The sequence below is a fragment of the Lethenteron reissneri genome, chromosome 37 (assembly GCF_015708825.2).
Source record: "Lethenteron reissneri isolate LAM-NWPU_2019-01 chromosome 37, ASM1570882v1, whole genome shotgun sequence".
NCBI lineage: Eukaryota > Metazoa > Chordata > Hyperoartia > Petromyzontiformes > Petromyzontidae > Lethenteron > Lethenteron reissneri.
Window position 1 is genome coordinate 9083486 of NC_083815.1, and position 20634 is coordinate 9104119.

The window sequence follows — 20634 nt, forward strand, 5'->3', positions numbered from 1 at the left end:
GTGAATGTGTCGTTAAATGCGTCACCACCCGACACAGCCAATTACATAATTACCTAATTGGCTGTGTCGGGTTATGGCGGGTTTAATTACATTTATATTTACGCGATCTAATCCGAGAATATTTTTTTATGGACAATATTGGTCGCTAAAGCCTACGTGTTAAAGGGCATATTTATTGCACATACACAACATAATGCATTACCAATACAGCTTGACCCCATAAATCAAAACAAAGACCGTAAAATGAAGGCAAAAACTGAACATTTGTTTTCCAGTTAATTCAGGTTTATTTCAAGAGTCCTAGATGTTGGGTTTACACGTTGTTTATCGAACTATAACAACAAGAAATCATAAAATGTGGGACATTCATCACGATTACAGATCCTGTTGTCTGTAGATCAGTTTAGACAAACTGTAGCAGGCTCAGTTAATTCACGAGTGAATCATTCAAGATACTGAACATCCAGATATATTGAACTATCCAGTGTTTTTTGGAAAATGTAGCTTTAAAAAAATGAAGCCGGTTTTGACTGAAAAACGAAATAAACAAAAACGGAACAGGACAAATAAAGTCACCTACATATATGTGCAAGCACTTAAGCAAATATTCTCTTGCAAAAAATGCACTTAAAGATTAACTTATCGAAAACAGCTCTGTGTACATGGCTATGGAGGGAAAACAAACGTGCACATTATTCGTAGTGTGGTTAAAATGTGTGAATGAACTACAAGCAACGGAGTTAGCACGAGCAAGTCCATCTTCTTGCTTGAATTAGAGAAATACGAAGGAGTTATTCAATGGCAGCTGACTGCCAAAGACTATAATGGTGTGGAATCAAGAACAGTAAGTGGACACCACATGCAGACGGTCAACAGAACTGCAAGCATTTGCCCACACAATTTCTTGTTACCATTATCACACCGGCTTTCCAATTTTCATGAAATTCAAACCATGTCTGTTGCCTTTCAAATGATCAGCATGAAAATGTACACGGCATAAAATCGTTAAAGTCAAAATATAAACGTTGAAAATCAGTAAGGAAATGTACATTACAATTTCATAGTTTTTTTTAGAAATCAAAAGTGCCTCCCCTGCCCAAAACGAGCGTGGGGAGCGGGTGCTCATTTTGTATTGGTGCCCTAGGCCAGTGGAGTAAAACTTACACACGTGTGGTTGGGTGTCAAACCACTGCATAACACAAGCACAGTTGACTTCCCACAAAGTGGGATATCGTTTATTCACCCCAGAACAATGATGGACCGAGTAAGCTCCAGACTCTTAAACTCGATCTTTCGATTGCGAGGTGGACGCAGCACTAACCACGGTACCAATACTTCAAGATGTGTCGCCGTGCTGAAATATACTTGAGAAACATTGGGGAGAAATGTCATTAAAACGGTACAGAGCCAATCAAGATTTACTTTTCTAATTTCATCCAATCACGTGGTTGGTGACGCACTGAATCCAGAAAATCTGAATCATCCAAAGGAGGCAAGGGGCTTGCAACGCAACAGCGAGTCGGTCAATTACAATCCATCATTCTCAGCAGCACCTGAACCGGTGGGTGACGTTTTTGGACACGCGTTACTAATCGAGTCCAGTTTTGTTGTACTCACTTAAATTATAGCGATCCTCAACACCGTGTGACCCATGCTCTCCATTCACAAATTTCCAACTCAAACGCAGTTTCGCTTCGGGTGGATGTGACATCACCCAACTTAAATTAAAAAAAAAGACAGTACATATTGGAACCATTAAACAGAAACAAAACTGTCCATCTGTAACTCACAGCATTTGGAACATTTCAATAACCGAGCATAACAACCAAAGAGAAATAATTACAAAAACCTTATTTTTTTTTAAATGTAGTTATTGGTTCCGAGATTTCAATTACTTAAAAAAAGATGAACGTGAAAAAAAGTGAAGGTACTCTTTTGTACAAAGTGTCACATTAAAAATATATATATGCATTCTCCATGCATGCAATAATAATAATTAAAAAAAATCTGCACGTTCGGCGCGGCTTTTTCGCCCACATGATCCATAAAGCATACGAAAATACATACAAACTTTACACTTTTCCTTTTGCAATGCAAAACAGCTCAAGACACGCGCAAGCACGCAACAGCAGCAACAGCAGCAATTGCATTTTAAAGACCATAAGATCATATCACCATCGACCCTGAAGACCACAAAACCAGCGAGCTCACAGATCGTACTATTATCAGCGATCATAAGATCAAGTGAGGCGTCCCCACAAAGGGACTGACCACACAGTGCATTCCCATCGCTTTAGATATAGGAACAAATGCAAGCTTTGCCAGTGTAGGTGCCATACGCCCAGCTATGCACGGTACAAACACTCACATAGCAAGGTGCACTGCGGGCAGAGAGAATCACTTTAGAGTATTAGCAGTGGCGCAGCCTGCAGACATGTCTGTCTGTCTGTCTGCAGTCCGCCATAGCACCGCAGGCCGCTCGACACCAACAGGTAAGAGGGTTTCTGCAGGAGAAACTTTACGCGTAGACGCACACGCACACACACGCGCAGCACATTACAACAGCTGAAGCAGACGACCAGATCTGCCGGACACACCAGTCTCTTTCCAAGCCAACGCGTCTCCTCTGCTCGAGTGAGCAATAGGGTGCTAGCTCATCTTCAATTAGGTGGCTCCAAGCGAGTGGTGGAAATTCCACATTCCTAAGGTGAGGGCCCATTATTTCCATCAGACAACCACTTTTCCACAAATAGTTTTTGTTTTAATCAACCATGAAGACATTATGGGTTGAGGTGATCTCCATCCTCCCCCCAATTAGGATTTGAACCTTTCAAATGCGAGCGCTCAAACCATAGCAACACCAAGCCAAATGGTTGCCAAAATTGTTGCAAAACATGGAAAAATTGCAATAAAAAAATCTTTATTTGCTTTTTTAAAGGTTTAGTTTTACGTGGCTAGAATTATTTTGCCCCTCAATTGATTGTATTGTCTTCTATCCTGTCTTAGTTGACACGGTTGTTGTCTATAATGACTTTTGGACTGTTAATCTCCCTCCCCCCTTGTCTCAATTTGTCCTTAACTGCTTAAAAAGTAAACTTCAGCGCTTAGCAAACACTTTGGTGCTAAGGCAACTCGAGTCCCCCAGGCATTTGGACCAAACTGCCTGAAGCCTGCAGTTTATTACAAGCTTTGCTTCCCTACAAGGATGGGTTGCCAGCTTCAAACACAAAATGCTCCCCCCCCAACTCCTTCGTTCATTCACATCCGCGGAGCGTTTAGCCTTGTATTCAGTGCATGAGAAAATAAGGCAGTACAGCAAAATGGTTTGCCGACATCCCTTAGAGATGTTGTGATATCCCCTTCAGTGTGTGGGGTATTTTCCAGGCACTTTGGTTTTCTCCCATGCACACAAATACTGAATAAGAAATTGGCCAAACACCCCGATGCAAAATATAATCCGACTCCGTGACGTTTTCCTGGATTAGAACTTGGGGTTAAAGGTGCAGCTCGACAAACGGCTTGCTCATGACACTGCTGGTGGGAAAAGTCTCCATAGAGGGCACGAAAGAGCAGCCGTTCCTCGGTATTTTGGTCCTCCTCTTCAAAGCTCCCCAGACGTCTTTGGAAGAGGTGGGCGTACCCACCCACCTCATCCGACCACGTGCGATTCGCTAAACAACTACGTGTGGGTGTTTCCCCCGTTTATAATGCTGGGTGGACAGGAGGGCAAGTGGGATTCAAGAAACTTGCACGAGTCTTCACTCCCGCGCCAGGAGATGGAATCTAACCGGCGACCACTGGTTTGCAAGTCCAGTGTGCTCACAATTACAATATGATGGTAAAGGAATATCAATAACATGATTACATTTCTGGGATGGCAATTAACAAGGCACACATGTTGCTGCACAATGCATGTTATTGACCCGGTAAGCGTTGTTTGCCAGAGTTATCTAAATTGTGCAATTTGCTAATTCCCAACAGAATACGGCACACGCTGGTGCCAGAATGTATCCGTAGAGTCCGAGTAAAGTGCCTGGGCATTGGGTGCCAGGTTATCCGGACTCCAGAAGCAGCACTTTTCATTAACTGGAATCCACCTTCAAAAGGCTTATAAATTACAAGTGTATAATAAAGGGTACTTCAGTGATGCGAAGAACACGACGACAGCCCGTGGATTCAAAGTCAAGGTTCTACCCCCCCCCACCCCCTCCACCCACGCTCTATGGAGGATGGGGCGATGCTCTTTTCCGTTAACAGAAACGAGCCAAAGTGTGAAATTCCAAATTCCCTATGGTGGTGGGGGGACCAGTCTGCCCTAAGAGCAACTACGGGGTTGCCTTGACAAAAAAAACTCTATAGCACAATGGGCTTTACTCTGTAAATAAACTTTCAACTTTGGATTTCCCTATGAAGAGGTACTCATTTGGTTGATTCCCCCCCCCCCCCCATAGAGATGAAGGACCGAGTTGATGCGCTTGCAGCCATCTCGAGGTGGAGGGAAAAATACCGAACGTGTTTTTTTCTCCCCAACTTAGCTTGCGATGCATTTACAAAGCTTTTACCAACCGCGAAGTGAACAAAATACGTCACAGCATCATGAGCGGGCGTAGCCCAATGTGAAGAAGCAGAATACACAGGACCACGCAACAACAATGCAATCTGCTCCCGTGTGCGGAGGGTTAAGAATGGCACGGATGGGACTGGCTATAGCAGAGACAGACGGTTAAAAACAACGAATGTAAAGAGAACAACGCGTTCAGCTTGAGCATTTTCAAGTTTGACATTAGAACAAGCGTTTCAGAGATCCATTTCAGACACTTCAGCAGCACGCCACCTCAGGTTTCACTTTTTTGCGGGCGAAAAATTGGTCATTCCCTTATTCCAGCGTACGCCCCTCTCTCTCTCTCGCTCTCGACACAAACCGTTTTCTTTCTCTCCCCTCATCGGCGTCGGTCCGGTTCCGTTTGAATCACAAGGCGGGAAGTGGGCACGGTGCGGCGACCGTCGCTTCTCACACAAACTTCTTCTTTTGAGCAAAGTAAGTCTCGAACCTGGCGAGGGCATACTCCTGAAAGCAAAGGGCAACGACAAGGGAGGGGGGGGGGGGAGAGTGGTTACGGTGTCACTTCAAAATACGGCCCAAGTTCAGGGCTGCGTATCAATTTTCCCTTCAAATTTAAGCAGCTTCATGTTTTTGTTGGACGGCTCAACAATTCGTGTCACATTAAAACAGTTTCTAACAAAAAAGTATGACGGTGTAAAGTACAAATAGAACTCGCGTGGTCTGGACGTGTGCGCATAGCATACAGGAAGTTTACTGTATTACTGAAGTTACTCTATGCTATTGCTCCAAGGTACATTATTACACCATTGGACAGATAAAGTGCTAAACTGCAAAACAAAGCTAGTCATTTCTGATAAGTGGCGTTTCTGTGCCATAAGGAGATGCAGCCAACAACAAGGTGAGCACTGTTGGGGCCGCTGTTTCATCGTTGAGTTTTTGGGATTGCGACGATCTTCCATTTTTTTTCCAGAATTTCGTTAGACAACTTTTAGGGCTCCTCCCCACAAAAACCCCAAGATATACTTGCGGACAACGATATATCTGCTCGCAATATTTCAAGGAACAAACTGTGATAAAAAAAAGATTTACCCCGGATAGCCACCCCGAGTCTCAAGGCTCACGAGGAGGGTCCGACATTGGTACGTTTTGGATGCCTGGCATTTTGTCCGCATTTCAGCAAGATTTCGGAAAGAGTCCAGACCCCGCAATCCCCATTTTTATCCCGATTGCATAAACTCAGACGTGTTATTACACCTATTCTATTACACACCAAATACCAAGTTCACCTTCTGTGGGGGTCACAGGTGGTTCAGATGGCATGATTGTGGTGGCCAACTTGTACGTTTAGTTTCATTATAAATCTGTCTGCATGTGCCATTTACGGTAACAAGGTCACTCCTCTAGTGCCTTGAGGTGCTTTTAATAAATAGTACAGTACATGGATGCTAAACAAATTCTAAATACTATTAATATTCCACCGAGCGTGGGAGGATACTGAAATATCCCGATAAAACTCGCTATGAACACAACTTGATAAACACTCAGGAGATCCACACAGGATGGGTTTATGTACCCCCATTTGCTCGATATCCATCACCTGGCCTCCTTGCAGGCCAGCGGGGTTTGGGCATCACACGAGTGAATGCGATCCGCAACAACCCTTTCCCTGAAGCACTGGATTACTGGTGTGCCCGACTAATAGTGGAAGCAACCTCGCCGAATTAAAGACTGGAGGCAATCTTAATCTGGAGCCCCTGTTGATGATGACGTCTTTTAAGATCGCATTATAATTACAAAGGTCCAAATCAAAATCTATTTCATCTGCGTTTAAATCACAACAGCGAATGTGCACCAGTGGCATGGCAAGTTAAATTGTAAACATGTTAAATAGACAAAGCTAACCCAATTCATATTCTACTGCTGGACATCTGTGACAAGGGAGCTTTATAGCTCATCCGATTCCTCCACTATAATCAAATATTCCGATTCTGACATTTGCATAAGCAATGTAATCACACACGTTGTTACTGAAAACTGTCGGTATGACCCACTGATGTGGCATATACAATGGTTGCGTAACTTGCTTTCTGTTGTACTATCATTTGCTCTGCAATCGGCTCTCGCCGACATGCAGAGCAATGCACCCATGATGTTTTTGTCGTCTACACAGAGCACCATCAAGCGCCAGGAGGGGGGGGGGGGAAGAGCCACACACACAGAAATCAGCAGACCAGGCTCACACTGGGCGGACACCGAGACATGTAAAGCAACGTTCATGGGGATGTGGTCAATGGAGCTTTATACAACGCCGAGGCGAACGCTTGGGGCACCACGTGGGATTATACGACCAATTAAACATTAGCCACGAGGTATTTCTGTGTCAAATGATTATTTCCAGTACGAAGATGAAGAGAGAATAAAACTATAAACCTCACGTAAGAAGGAAAAGATGCACGAAGGGTTAAGAGACAGCAAAGATACATTGCATGTAGTTTGTTGCTCATCTAGAGGCTCTTACGTGCATCATTATATATATTTGCAACTTTAGCTGTGGCTAAGACTATCTGCAGCTCACTCCGAGATGCAGAGAAAACCGTGAGGCTCGTAGTGAGCAGGGCAAGTACGGTGGCAGGGGTGGGGGCACAGTGCCCCAAAGTGCCCGCCCCAAAACTCTCAACATACACGTGTGTGTGTGTATGCTGAACTTCTTTGGCACCGTACGTAGCCAACTGTTCGAATCGGAGGTGCGGGGGGAATGACAACAAATGAAACACGACAAGCAGTTCTCAAGAAATGGGTTTTCAATCTAGATTTACAAGTGCACACGCTCCAGTTGCTTCCTAAAATCGGAAGGGAGAGCATTCCGGACGGCTGCAGAAGCGTATCTGAAAGCGCGCGATGCGGTGACCCCGCCGTTGTTCACAGGAATTGCTAATCGTTAAAATTCTCTCTGCTCAGGGATCAATGGGCGGCAGCAGCATGGACGCAAAGAAAAATCAGCAGACCAGGCGACCACAGATCAGACACCAACACGGTTAACAAGAAAAAGCTACACCTTATATAAAACATTTATTTCAGTAAATAGTGCCATGTATATTTGGTTCAAGTCCTTTATGAATGCAGCCCACCGGGGAGACAATCTCTTACAGAGCGACGCTAACAGACGCTCGCTCACAGCAGTGTTCTGACATTCGATTAAAGGTTTAACCAATCTTTGTTTGTATGTGTGAGCAATGGTATAAACGCACCAAATAACCAAACTCTATGGTGGATATCTTGGCTTGAATGATGGCCCAGAGACCCCAGAAGAAGTGGGATGCCAGGGCAAACCTGCGCACAGCAAACACGACCACAGCGCCTTAAATAACAACATCGATGATCGATCTTCATATACCCAGCTGAGCCTCAAGACACATTGTCAGGAGGATCCTGCAGACGCGTTATTTGGCCAATCCCTTAGTCAGTGTTTCTTACAAGTGAGATGAAATTCGATAGCTGGAGAGAATGAACATGTACGCGGAGAAAATACAAACTAACACGAAACTATTCTAATTTGACCAGGTAAGGCCCACTCAGCTATTAGCTCTTTTTCAGAAGCGACCTGGCCACAAATGGCAGCTCAACGCAGCGGCTTATGATGTGGAAATTTATAGCAGCCAAATATGCAACCGAATTTGATCAGGAACTTCCTTGCAGTGCTGCCATCTACTGGCCTGATCAAGAATAGAGGTCAGATTTACACCATGGCAATTTGGCAAACGGTGCGCCGCAAGGGATGGGTTGAATCGTGGATGGGTGAAACTGTCCACATCCGAGGATGTCAGTGGCGCCTACTCATTGCTTGGACAGTCATCGTGAGCCCACCGAGTGGAAGACATTTGATGATAACAAATTCACCCACCCCCCCCCCCCCTTTGTGATTCTAACAGTCACGATTCGATTCAAGAATCAATTCTGTTTTGCGTCTCCTCTACCGTCCTGTCTCACACGTTGTGCGGTTTTTGTTCCATTTCCCTTGTTCTAGTCGACAAAAGGCGACATTTACATGGATCACAAGTCATCGATTTTTACATGTAGGATGCAATGCATTTATAATGATCATAAGAGTGCATTTTAAATGGATGGATTGCTACGTGCTAATACTTCATTTCCATGGTAGAACTGGGCCCCGTGATGAGCCAGCGTGACACAGGAGGCGCCAGGTTGTTTTTCACTGGAGAAGTCGACCCATGCCACCGACATCAGAGACGAAGACAAAGATCGCCCGTATAGCCTTCACATACTGTTGGGGCAAGTGCTATTAGGGAGCAACTGTGAAGGCCGGCACGGCACGAGGGGGTGGGTGGCCAACACCACGCCCGGCCGCCTTTGTCTCCCCAGTGGTGATCCTTACACACCCACATCAGGTACTCATTTGAGGCCGAGTCGACCCAAGGGAGGCCCAGGACCGGTTCAAAATAATCATCACGGGTCTTGGCCGTGAGCGGGAATCGAACTCGGGTCGCCGGGTCTGTAGCGCAGCGTGCCGACCGTTGCGCTGTCGCATACAGTGCGTGCCAGGAGACACGAAGTAGAGGATGCCGTGCCCCCATTGCAGACCGACTGACGTCACACGCATGAGTCGGTAAACCCTACTCGCAACCCTGCTCGACCCCAAGCCAGATGTCTAATGAGATTAGCGCATCACAGTTTTGGTTCCAGTGGAAAAACACCCATAGTATGACGGCTCTGCGCTGGCGCAACGCAGATGTGCTAATAGAAAAGGGGAATAAGCGATGCCAAGCCCTGGGGATTGAACCAAGCCCCTCTATGGTGTTGGGCAGTGTCTCCAACATGGCCATTGTCAGCACCCCCCCCCGCCCCCCCACCCCAAGTCACTCAAAGATCTCCCTCGCCAGCTCGATCGCGACGCCACGCACCGATTGACCTCCACCAGCATGGCCTCCTCCTTGTTGAGATCGATGTCGTCATCGTCACCGCACGCCGCCAGGTATTGGCGAATAAAGAGCAGCTGCAACAACATCGACACCCGGCACAATCATCATGCCGGCAGCCGAAGGACGCCGATCGCGGAGACAGAGCGGCGAGATTGCCTCGTGGTGCAGGCGGAGAATTGTGGGAGGCCTTCATCCAGCAGTAGATAGCTAGTGACTGACGGTATTCATTTTACTTGAAACCGACAGCTCGAGTCGACATGTGGAATTCAAACTTGTGACCACATTGAGCCGCGAGTGCCCGCCGCAGCGCAATGGCTTTGCACAAGTGAAAGTTGATGATGATGTCACACGGAAAAATCGTGACGTTTCACAGTAGAATGTTGAGTTGTGGCTTTGGGAGATGGAGGGAATTTTCCGTGATCAGTGACGGTGGGAAATGTGTTCACTCGACTTTCCATTGTGTGACGTTCACAACAAAGGCACCAAGCGGTATTTTATTGAGTCTCAACTTAAAGCGAATTGTAACACTTGTAAAGCTCAGTGGACAAACAGGACCCTGCGGGGTGGGGCTGGTAGGAACGAATAACCAAAGAATATAAACATAATGTATTATTACACTTGTTTAGCCAGGAAAGCCCCACTGAGTCTAAAGGTTTTTGTAGGGTCCTGCCAAGTGTTTTCAGTAGGGGGCGATGTTGCTACACCTAATCGGACATCGGACGGACGATATAATCTATTGTAGGCTGGTTCACTTCGTTCCTATCAGTATAATATGGGTTTGTGGGTTTCTCGTCTGGGTTTGTGGTCTCGTGGTCCGGTTTTATTGGGTTGCCAATTCAGGTTTGTTGATTCGTAGTCCAGATTTATGGGTTCATAGCATAGGTGTGTGAGTTCTTAGTCTGAGTACCAGGATTCTCAGTCTGGTTTCTGCGTGTAGCGTGTTCATGGTGCAGTGTGCTGGTCGACGTTGTGTTCAAGTGCAGCGTACCAAGAACAGTCTGATAAGGAAGGTGTTGCTATTAAAAAAATTGGGCTAAATATGTATTTTATAATCAATTTTTTTTTATTATGCCACGTTATGTCTGCATGTGAAAACTCAATTCTTTCGATCTGCTTTTCATGTTTAGTTCTTTGTCCTTTCCCCGTACATTTTGATTAGCGCGGTTGGCTACGTAAGGTGTGAAAGAAGTTCAACTTACATGCATGTTAAGCGCTCTGTGACGATGTTATTACCAAGGGCGCTGTATTAAATCAAGTTTGATTGTATTCATCTATGTTGAACTTCTTTCGCACCGTACGCAGCCAACAGTGCTAAATTGAGGTGCTGCGGATGGATAACAGATTAAACACAAAAAGCAGTTCCAAGGAAATTAGTTTTCAATCTACGTTTAAAAGTGCATATCTACCAGTGGCTTCCGAATATCGGGAGGAAAATCGTTCCAGATGGCCACAGAAGCGAATCTGAACGCACGCGGCAATGACGGCGACCGTCTTTGACGGCTAGCCAAAAGCCGCTGCGAGGATGACCGGAGTTCGTGTGAGGGTCGATTGATTGAACGCAAACAAAGTGGTGTTTGGGTGACCTTGAATCCTGGCGTTGACTCAAAACCTATTTCAAAAGCACAACGAGGGCCGGCCCAGTGGCCTCGGCGAACGACGCAGCCAACAACGCGTCACCCCCGCCTGCCTGCCCGCCCTTCCCTCACCTGCTGCTCGCGCGATGGGTAGTTCTCCACGTTGGTTTTGAAAAACGGCCAAGACGACTGAGAGTAGTCGAACATCCACTCGCAAAAGTGGTTTCCGATGTCGAAGCCCCTGCAAGGCAAACGGGGAATCTCCGTCAAATGGGTTACCGTGCCGCGGAGGCGACTTGGGAGAGTTGAGCGAGAGCCGGCTCTGCAGATGAACCGGTGGCCTTCCCCCCTCCCCGTCGCCCCCTGTGTCCCTAAGCAAAGTGCGGTGCGCAACACGCGGGGGCTATGCATGCGCGTGTGTGCGTGTGCGTGCGTGCGTGCGTACGTGTCAAAGTAGCTTGCAAGTTATACAAACGTCGTTCAGAGTTTATGGCATTTAAAATTAACAAAATGTCTGTAAATGTCAGTTACACAAAGTTACTTTTTTTTGTTTCTTAAAGCAAGGAAAACAAAGAGGTACTACACGTTAGACAATGGTCGAGTTAAATGACGTCAAAATTGTTTCATTTTACTTTACAAACATTTCGTAGACATTGTTCGACGACGACTCAATATTCCATTAGAATTTAAACAAGTGTTGCGTTTACACTTTACTTTTTACGGTCCGTTTACATATTTTAAGAAGCAAGCTGATAGAAATTATTACAAGGTAAAAACGAAAACAGTCAAAAGATTTAAGAGTGAAAAATAGTTTGTTTTTCCTTAACGTATTCTTTTCAATTCCTCTCAAAAAAGTGATTGCTAAGTAACCCGATATGTGCAAGAATTAAGTCTTTAATGTTCCAATCTTTGCTTTTTCTTTGTAAGCAATGGGTTACAACTCACAGCATTACACAGCTGGGCACGCTGCTATTGTGAGTGCTGTTGCATGGAGCTAAGGCTCAGATTTGACCACTCTACCACGAGGGTATTTGCGGGGTTAACGGGTGTCGTGGCATCAAAAACTCCCAGGAGGACAGAGGTGGGGGGCGGTGGGGTGGGGTGGGCGCAAGTCCAGTTCTTTACAACAAAGCTCTGCTCGCTCAGAATCAAACGAGACGAGCGATAAGCAATACATCAACCCAATCAGCCACCCCACTTGGCAACTGCAACAACCCCACGCGGAAGATGATGATCGTTCGTCTCGCACACCCGAGCAAGTGAGTGAACTTTGGGAAGGAGGTTGGAAACGTCCCCGGGGGGGGGGGGGGAGGAGTTGTAATTTGGACCCTGGGTGAATGAGGCTGCCCTGCCCCACTTGCCGTGCAGCGGTGTCCAAGCAGCCGTCTCTTGACGAGTCACCTCGAGTTTTACCCAGAGGCGCGCATTGACGACGCGTCTCTCCTCTTTGTTAATTGCTCCTCAAATGCGTAATTATCGCCCTTGGATATTTTGTCAAGCTAAGGTGGTGCTGTGGGCAGAGTGCCCGACTCACAATACCAAGATCTTGAGTAAAGATCTCAGCCAGGGTTAACACAGGGCCCATCACCATCACTCAAAAGGAGAGGATTGTGAAAAGCTTCACATTGCTGTGGAGACCACCAACAGAGATGAGTAACGGCGTATAAATAACTATCACATCAGTAGCATTAACTTCCTGTTTTTACCAATGTCAGTGTGCCACTATGGCACAAGCAGTGAAATCCTATAATCAAGTCCAACACAAGTACATGTGTGTGATTAATCTGCTTAGTCTATCCCTTAGTATCTCTACGATTACCGAGGACCTGTTAACACACTATTTTATTACTAATATTATTTTGGCTTGTAATATCAATTGATGTCATAATCCATTTTTCACTTTATACTATTGGTTTTAACTCGGTAAATGCTTAGGTTGTTTATGCGTGGCTGCGTTGTTATTTATTGACGAATATTCCTCCATCATTCATTCTGTTACTCACCCCTCCCCCCACAACTGACGAAATCCATTCCTGCATTCTGTGCGCTACCAAGGTCAATCGTAATGTACCCATTATTGTTATTACTACTGATTACCCTTGCAATAACATCAACCCTAAAGTACCAAGTTGGGCTCGTCTCTCGCCTCGCAAGCTCAGGATATTCCCACGCTAGGTTTCTCCGCTGTGTACCCAAGGCCAGCCAGGACCCTAGCGGATCCACCGCCAAGACGTGCCGTCACGGATGGGGGGGACGGGCTAAGAAGCGGGACCGGCTATGGCCATCGCTGCACGGCAGTGTGTGGGGTACGGGGGGAGGGTGTGGGAGTGTAGCCACAGGGCGGGTAGAATGAGCGCAGGAGCGCGGCCCGGATCCCAGTAACCCGGCAAATGGTTTCCCGTGCGTGGTGTCATAAACGAGCGCACGTGGTGGCCCGCGTGGGGCCACCTGTCTATCGGCGAAGGCACTTACTCAACCCCCAGCCTCGTGCAGACCAGTAGGGGGCCCTCGGTTAGTGTTTTGACAACGCATCAAAAACACAAACTGAAGACAGACACGAACACAGCACAATTTTGCAGAAGAACAACACATTTCCTTTCGGGTTTTCGTTCTCTCGCTCTCTATCTCCGTTTCTGCTTTTTTATGCGTTCGTTTCTTTTTTGCCTTCTGAATTAAAATTCGACGCCTCTCGTGCGGCCCTTTGTCAAATCAAAACATGGGGCCAGCAAAACTACGAACAAACATGCGCTGCGCTACGCTACCAAACGCACAAGTTAGTTGCATCGTTTATCTGCTCATTAACGGGTTTTGTTGTATTATGCATAAGACCAAAGAAAGGAGTACGGTTAATTTTTAAACAGGCAAAGCTCTTACATTGCTTTAAGAAGTGTGTACCGAGCTCCGCTCATCCCTAGAAGGGTTAAGATCAGGTTATGCGGGGAAAGTCTAACACAAAACGAATCTAAATCGCTTCCAAGAGCAACAAGGCAAAAGTTTTCCTCCTCCTGGGCTGATTTCCGGCACCTGTTTGCTAGCGACCACACGGAACTTGCTAATCCAAACCCTGAGCAACACGAGTGCAAATCGATATCACATTCTGGGCTCTTCTGCTTCAATCAGACCAATTGAGATAACAAATGTCTTGCCTTTGTACACAATTTACAACATGCTGAGAATTGATTGCCACGAGTTTCTGAAGTTAAAAAAACTATTTAAACATTTCTGAATTTTATTTCCAATTCGTTTAAGTATTGAAGGTCTAACTTCCAGCAGTCACGGGCTCTGGGTAAATGAGCTGCTGCATTACACGGCAGGTATAGAGGAATTATAAATGTTAGCCCCATCGTGGCTGCTACCTTTGAAAAGCACATATCAATTAGGCATATGCAAAACTAATTTGCAAGGATTATTTGTTGTGCTACGATGAATGTGCATTGATAACAGCATTGTAAGTTCATTTGGATGTACAACCATCTTTGTCGCACATTCAAAATGGAGCATGAAGGAAACGTTATGGAATGGATTCTGTACACAACTTCTGTACACATCAGCCAATGGGATCGGCTCATGCTCACGGCAAAGGCCAATGAGAGCAGAGTTTGGATTAGCAACCATGGTGTCGCCATCTCTCCATCGACAAAGACTAACATAACAGCGTCACTAACATTTCCTGCTCGCGTTAAAACAGCAACAATGGCGGCGGTGAGCACAGGAAAAATAACAACCTGCTCATTGTAAAAAAATTCTAGTTGTATGTCGACTTTGTAAACTCAGAATGGGGATATAACACTTGACAGGTTTTTAGCGCTAAAACACAGCTGCTCTTAAAATAAATGCAGAAAAATGCAGTAAATTGCATTCAATTTGTATAAGTAGTAAAAAAGCATGTAAAAAAACTAAACGTTATTCACTCTAAACTCATTACGTCAAACAATTCGACGAAATGCAAGAAAACTTACCTCCGCTGTGTTGCAGCAACATTTTAGGAAATATTTAAACAGTTAAAATCATGCTAGATGATCTGCATGTTTTACTAACCCATATAAGAGCCGTGCATTGCTTTTACTGCTACGATTATTACATTTGGTTCAACAACAGTTTGTCGAATGGACATCACTGCCATTCTCCGGCCAAGAAAAATGTCTGCGCCATTCTCCAAAGTGCCAAAGAGGGCTTTGCACGACTACATTGCACCACATGTCCCGCATCTTGCTAATAGTTTCATCCAAACCTTACAATTACTCAGTCAGTGCAAGTGCCACATTTAGATTGGTTGAGTAAGACGGGGAGTAGATTTTGATGGATTAAAAAAAAATCCATATCAACGCACGTCCATTTCTACATATTTGCTGGACATACATATGTACCATTACGAACATTGGTAACTTATTATTTGATCTAAATCAAGTAAACGTGAAAAAAATTCCAAGAGATTTTAGAACTTCTGCATTACCAAATAATTTAAACATAGTCTTACCAAAATGTATCATCTTTTAAGAATTCAATTACACTACATGAACTAAGGCATCATTCATGGTATTCTATTTAAAAACTGCCATCATAAACATTTGGATACCATAACTTAATAGCCAATGATTTTTTTCACATTAATACTTGAAACAACCATTTAAAGAAGTTACAATTGTTTACTTATAGATATTTCACGTGCAAACTTCACACTTATTTCATTTGGCAAATGGAGTATTTTTGCTAAACAGCACAGTTTCACACTATTGAGCAATGATTTTTTTTTAACACACACACAAGTTCAATAACAGAAACACCATGTCGTACAACAAAAATATATCCATTCTAATTTAGAGTTGAGATCTCTGCATCACTACGTCTAGGCCTAGCCGGCGAGGCCTAGCGGGCGAGGGTTCATTAGGAGAGCACTCAGCGCTGCCCCACCTGTAATTGTAGCTGCTGTACTCGAAGTCAATGATCATGAGGCGAGCGCTGGCAGTCGAGTCCTCCTCATTGAGCAGGAGAATATTCCCTGGGGACAAAGACAAAAACAAAGATCCCCCCATATAGCCTTAGACTGTAGGGGAAAGTGCTGTTAGCGAGCACCTATAAAGGCCGGCACGGCACACGAGAGGGTGGGTGGCCAGCACCACTCCTGGCCGCCTTTGTCTCCCTAGTGGCGATGTTTACACATTGCACTAGGTACTCATTTGAGGCCTGAGTCGACCTAGTGGAGGCCCAGAACCGGTTCAGATAATCGTCACTGGTGATGGCCGCGAGCGGGAATCGAACCTGGGTCACCAGGTTCGTAGCGCAGCGCACAAACCGCTACACTGCTTCTCCCACAGAGGACACACACACACACACACACGCATGGGTGCTGACGATGCGTGGAACACATGGGTAGGTAGGGGGAGAGGCGGGGGGGCAGTCTCTGCATTGGACAACCACTGCCGACTTCCCATACAGCGGTACACCTCCGTTTGTTTTAACATTCATAATTGAGTTAGAAAGTCAAATTACTCCTGTTAAAAAGCAAACGCTGAGGCGGTACACATCTCCACTCAGCCAGGGCTTGGCTGCCCCGAGTCTGTGGTGCAAATTCCACATTGCTATGGATAGGATCAGTTCTCTACATGGGACAATCACTGTTGACTTTCCACAAAATGTTAAGTTTTTTTTAATCGCTAGAGGGATGAAGGGCAGAATGGGACCCTGGACGAGGATTTAGACTTCTCGACTTCCCGACTCGGATACGAGAGGGACTCTGCTGCAGTGTCAACCGACTGGATTGTCCATCCATGCTCACAGCTTTCCTCGAGCGGGGTCACCAACGGTATTTGCAGTTGGTAGTGACCGAGTGGACATACACAGAATCAGAATCTCCTATTTTTAACTGCTGAAGAATCCGATGAGCTATGAAGCGCTTTTTTCACGGATGGTCCAGTATGGGCACGGGGTCAGCGAGTAACAGCAAACAATACAAAAACAACGATTAGGAGTGCAAAAGAGAAAATGGTAAACAAGTCACGAAATATAAATAAATAATGACGTATTTATTATACAAGTCTGATTGAGCAAGATCGGCCTAGGCAGCGAAAACAAAAACAAATCAGTCCCAGACCACACCAAGGATAACACCACACAGCAGTAGGCCCTCAATAAATTGGCACATTAACATCGAACTATGGATACGCAGGTCATGATCAAAGGTACACGCGATGAAACGCAAAGGAATTGGCACGTGGTGTTACCTTCCTGACAATCATTGTGGCAAAACACGACCGGCGACGGCGTCTCTGCGAGTAGGGACCTGCACGACGGGAAAAATCGGAATTCCAAAATTAGTTAAATTTCCTACCACATTGCACAACAAAACCAACGCTTTCCATCAGACTCCCAGCAACGGCTAACAACATCGCCAGCGAGAGATGTCTGAACCATATCTGGCCCCAACCAAAGCCTTCGCAACGCACATTGGCCAGCATGGTGAAATATGGTCACACAAACCCCTAACGACCGACGCAGGATAAAAAAAAAAAAGGATTTTTAAATAAAAATGTACTTTACATTAGCTTTTTGCAGCCAATATTTAAATTCACAATTGATTTTGGGCTAGGCCACGTAATAATCTGGACGAATGTTGTCGTGTAAACCCTCCACTGCCGGACACAACCAAACAATTCAACCCTCACAAGGTGTGCAAGCGTTTAACAACGTTAATTCTAGATTTGAAGCTTTCATGACTGCAAGGATTCATACTCTTAGGTTTTTTCGGTTAAAGTCACGTAGGTAAAAAAAAATAATAAATGAAAATAACTCAATTAAATCACAACTTGCCAGTAAGTTTTGTTTCAGATAGTCGTTTAAGTTGAAGAATGCATTCTCATGACCAAACTTGGCAATTTTCTATGAAGTGCGGTAACTCCAAACTGGCTTAAGTTAAAGTTGTTGTTATTAGCCTTAAGCCCTCTCAATCAGCGTGCCCTTGATGGTGGTTCGCCCCCAGGTGGCCACACTCACTTGAGGGAGTCCATCTCCTGCACGAGGTTGAAGGCCAGCAGCTTGTTGAACTTCCGGATCTGCACCTCTCGCGAGAAGTTCAGCGTCATAACTTGGTCGAGATACCTGCAGTGGACACGGCGAGAGCGGTTCTCCTATTGGCACATGCATGCAGGGCCTACTGGGATGCTACTGCTTCATGATCCAGGACTTTCGACCTGTCTCGGCGTGTTGATGAAGAAAGTGTCCGCTACACTGCTAAACACCGTAAGCTTGGGCTATTGGGGAGACATTAGGGTCCCACACTACAGGGGGCGTGCATGTGTATGTTGAACTTCTTTCGCACCATACATAGCCAACCGTGCTAATCGGAGGTACGTGTGTGGGTGTGGGGGGGGGGGCGGTAGTGTAGCAATTACCGTTGTGCGCTCCGAACCTGGTGACCCGAGTTTGATTCCCGCTCATGATTGACACCAGTGACGATTATTTATACCGGTCCTGGGCCTCCCCTAGGTCTACTCAGCCAAAAATGAATACCTGGTACGGTGTGTAAAAACATCACCACTGGGGAGACAAAGGTGGCCAGGCGTGGTGCTGGCCACCCAAACCCCTCTTGTACTGTGCCAGCCTTCAAAGGTGCTATTCATTAACAGCACTTGCCCCAACAGTCTGTTAACGCGACACACGGGAGATCGTTGTCGTGCATCTCCCTCACTCACCGGGTCATGGTGTCAAACAGCCAGCGCGGCTCCTTGTTGAACGGCATCTGCATGAGGTGGAAGTGGCCCATCTTGGTGGCGATCTGGGCTGACAGCTCAGGCACCCAGAGCTCTTCTGTGGCCAATTTCCGGCTCTTAAAATGAGACGCGCGCGGGTGGGGGGGGGGGGGAGAGAAACACCACCACGACGAGTCAACGCGAGTCTCCCTCAAAGCGTGGGGGGGGGGGGGGGCAACACTCTAATCGCCATTGGTGGCACGGAGGCAGCGCTGCCAAGTCCACATCCTTACACTCAATCTGTTCCAAGGACAACCACCGCTGACTTTCCAGAATGTAGTACTTAATTGAATGATCGTGGAAGATTGATGGGTTGAGTTAATTCCCCCCCCCCCCACCCCCCAACCAGGAATCAAATTTGCAACCCTTTGATTGGCAGTCAGGCGATCGAATGAAAATGGCACCTGGCATGAACTGTGAAGATACATCGACAGGTTTTCCTCGCTTTATGCGGTAGATGCGTACTAAAAAAGGGGCACACAAAGTAAAACCGCACGAGACGGCTGCCTGCCGAGTAGTGCACACAAGACACACACAATGTTGTTCCACGGCCCTCAGATTGATTTAAATAATCAAAAAAAGAAATGCTATTTGCTTCAAATTACCAATACAATGACTCTGGCTGGACCAGCATTTCAATTGTATCAGAGGGCAGCACTACCAGTATGTGCTGCTGTATTATCCACGACCCCCGCTGGCATGCACTGCTGATAAAGAGGGCGGCCCTACTGGGATCTACTGCTGTTTTATCCATGACCCCGCTGGCATGCACTGCAAATAAAGAGGGCGGCCCTACTGGAATCTACTGCTCTATTATCCATGACCCCCGCTGGCATGCACTGCAAATAAAGAGGGCGGCCCCTACCGGGATGTACTGCTCCAGGCGGCCCTGGGGGAAGATGCCGTAGAGCTTGGGTCCCAGCGCTCGCTCGGCCAGGATGGCGAACATGACACTCTCCAGGACGATGGCTGTCGCGCTCTGTGCAGCCGCACACAAACACAAACACAACCATCCGTTAGGTCTCGCACACTGCCGGGCGCAAGTGCTGTTAGTGGAGCACCTTTAAAGAGGCTGGAATGACACACGAAGGGGTGGTGTATCCATCAAACCATGCCTGGCCACCTTAATCTACCCCCGCGGCTGATGTTTGCACGTAATGCCGAGTATTCACTTAAGGCCGAGTCAACCTAGCGGAAGTCCAGTGCAGGTTGCTGGTTCGAATTCTAAAAGCCAGTGCGTGGCCAAGAACTGAATTTTGGAGTCTGGGATCGTAGCACAGTGTGCCAATTCGCTGCACCATCATCCCGTGTAAGATCCTGAGCTGAATTTGAAATCCGTTTTGCTGCTATATACAAACTGGACAGCCCTTTCACGTGCATCGCCACCAGGTGGCAGTCACTCGCAGCGCCACTCCCTTGAACATGCCAAGCGTGTGGCACAAAACACGTGCAGAAAATGCGTCCGCCGATTCACACTGGGGAAAGGATGACGGTTTTGTGCGAAACCTGAAAAGGCAGCCCCAGTCGGACAGGCAGCATTAGGGGGCTCTGGCTCAGCTGTAGCAAGTGAGGGGCTGAAAACCACAAACGGTGAGCTGTGAACGGCAACATTATAAGGGGAACAGAGTGGAAAAGGGCCTCGGTGAACCACCACCGGAGGGGTGGGGAAGAGAGGTTTAAGAGTGAAGTCAAGTTAATTTTGTTTAAACCAGAGAGGGGAGAACTCACGAGACTAGCATCGTCTCAATTGCACGAATATCCTTGGTCACCAAAATGACAACAAATAAAAATACAAAATACAGCAATGATGCAAA

The 20634-nt window shown here is 46.3% G+C and overlaps 1 protein-coding gene across 3 annotated transcripts in view; it reads right to left on the reverse strand.

The window, feature by feature from the left end:
* Positions 1 to 1203: 1203 nt before the first annotated feature.
* The window catches only part of LOC133351485 (choline kinase alpha-like), a 68166-nt gene continuing 48735 nt past the window's right edge, over positions 1204 to 20634 (reverse strand). For all 3 annotated transcript variants that reach the window (XM_061566741.1, XM_061566742.1, XM_061566740.1), the window contains 9 exons: positions 19686 to 19799; positions 18764 to 18897; positions 18066 to 18170; positions 17297 to 17355; positions 15987 to 16074; positions 11208 to 11316; positions 9484 to 9575; positions 7813 to 7894; positions 1204 to 5068 (listed from right to left, as the gene is read on the reverse strand). In XM_061566741.1, the coding sequence (XP_061422725.1) occupies positions 5012 to 5068; positions 7813 to 7894; positions 9484 to 9575; positions 11208 to 11316; positions 15987 to 16074; positions 17297 to 17355; positions 18066 to 18170; positions 18764 to 18897; positions 19686 to 19799 (840 nt within the window). In that variant the 3' untranslated portion in view covers positions 1204 to 5011. The remainder of the gene's footprint in view (positions 5069 to 7812; positions 7895 to 9483; positions 9576 to 11207; positions 11317 to 15986; positions 16075 to 17296; positions 17356 to 18065; positions 18171 to 18763; positions 18898 to 19685; positions 19800 to 20634) is intronic.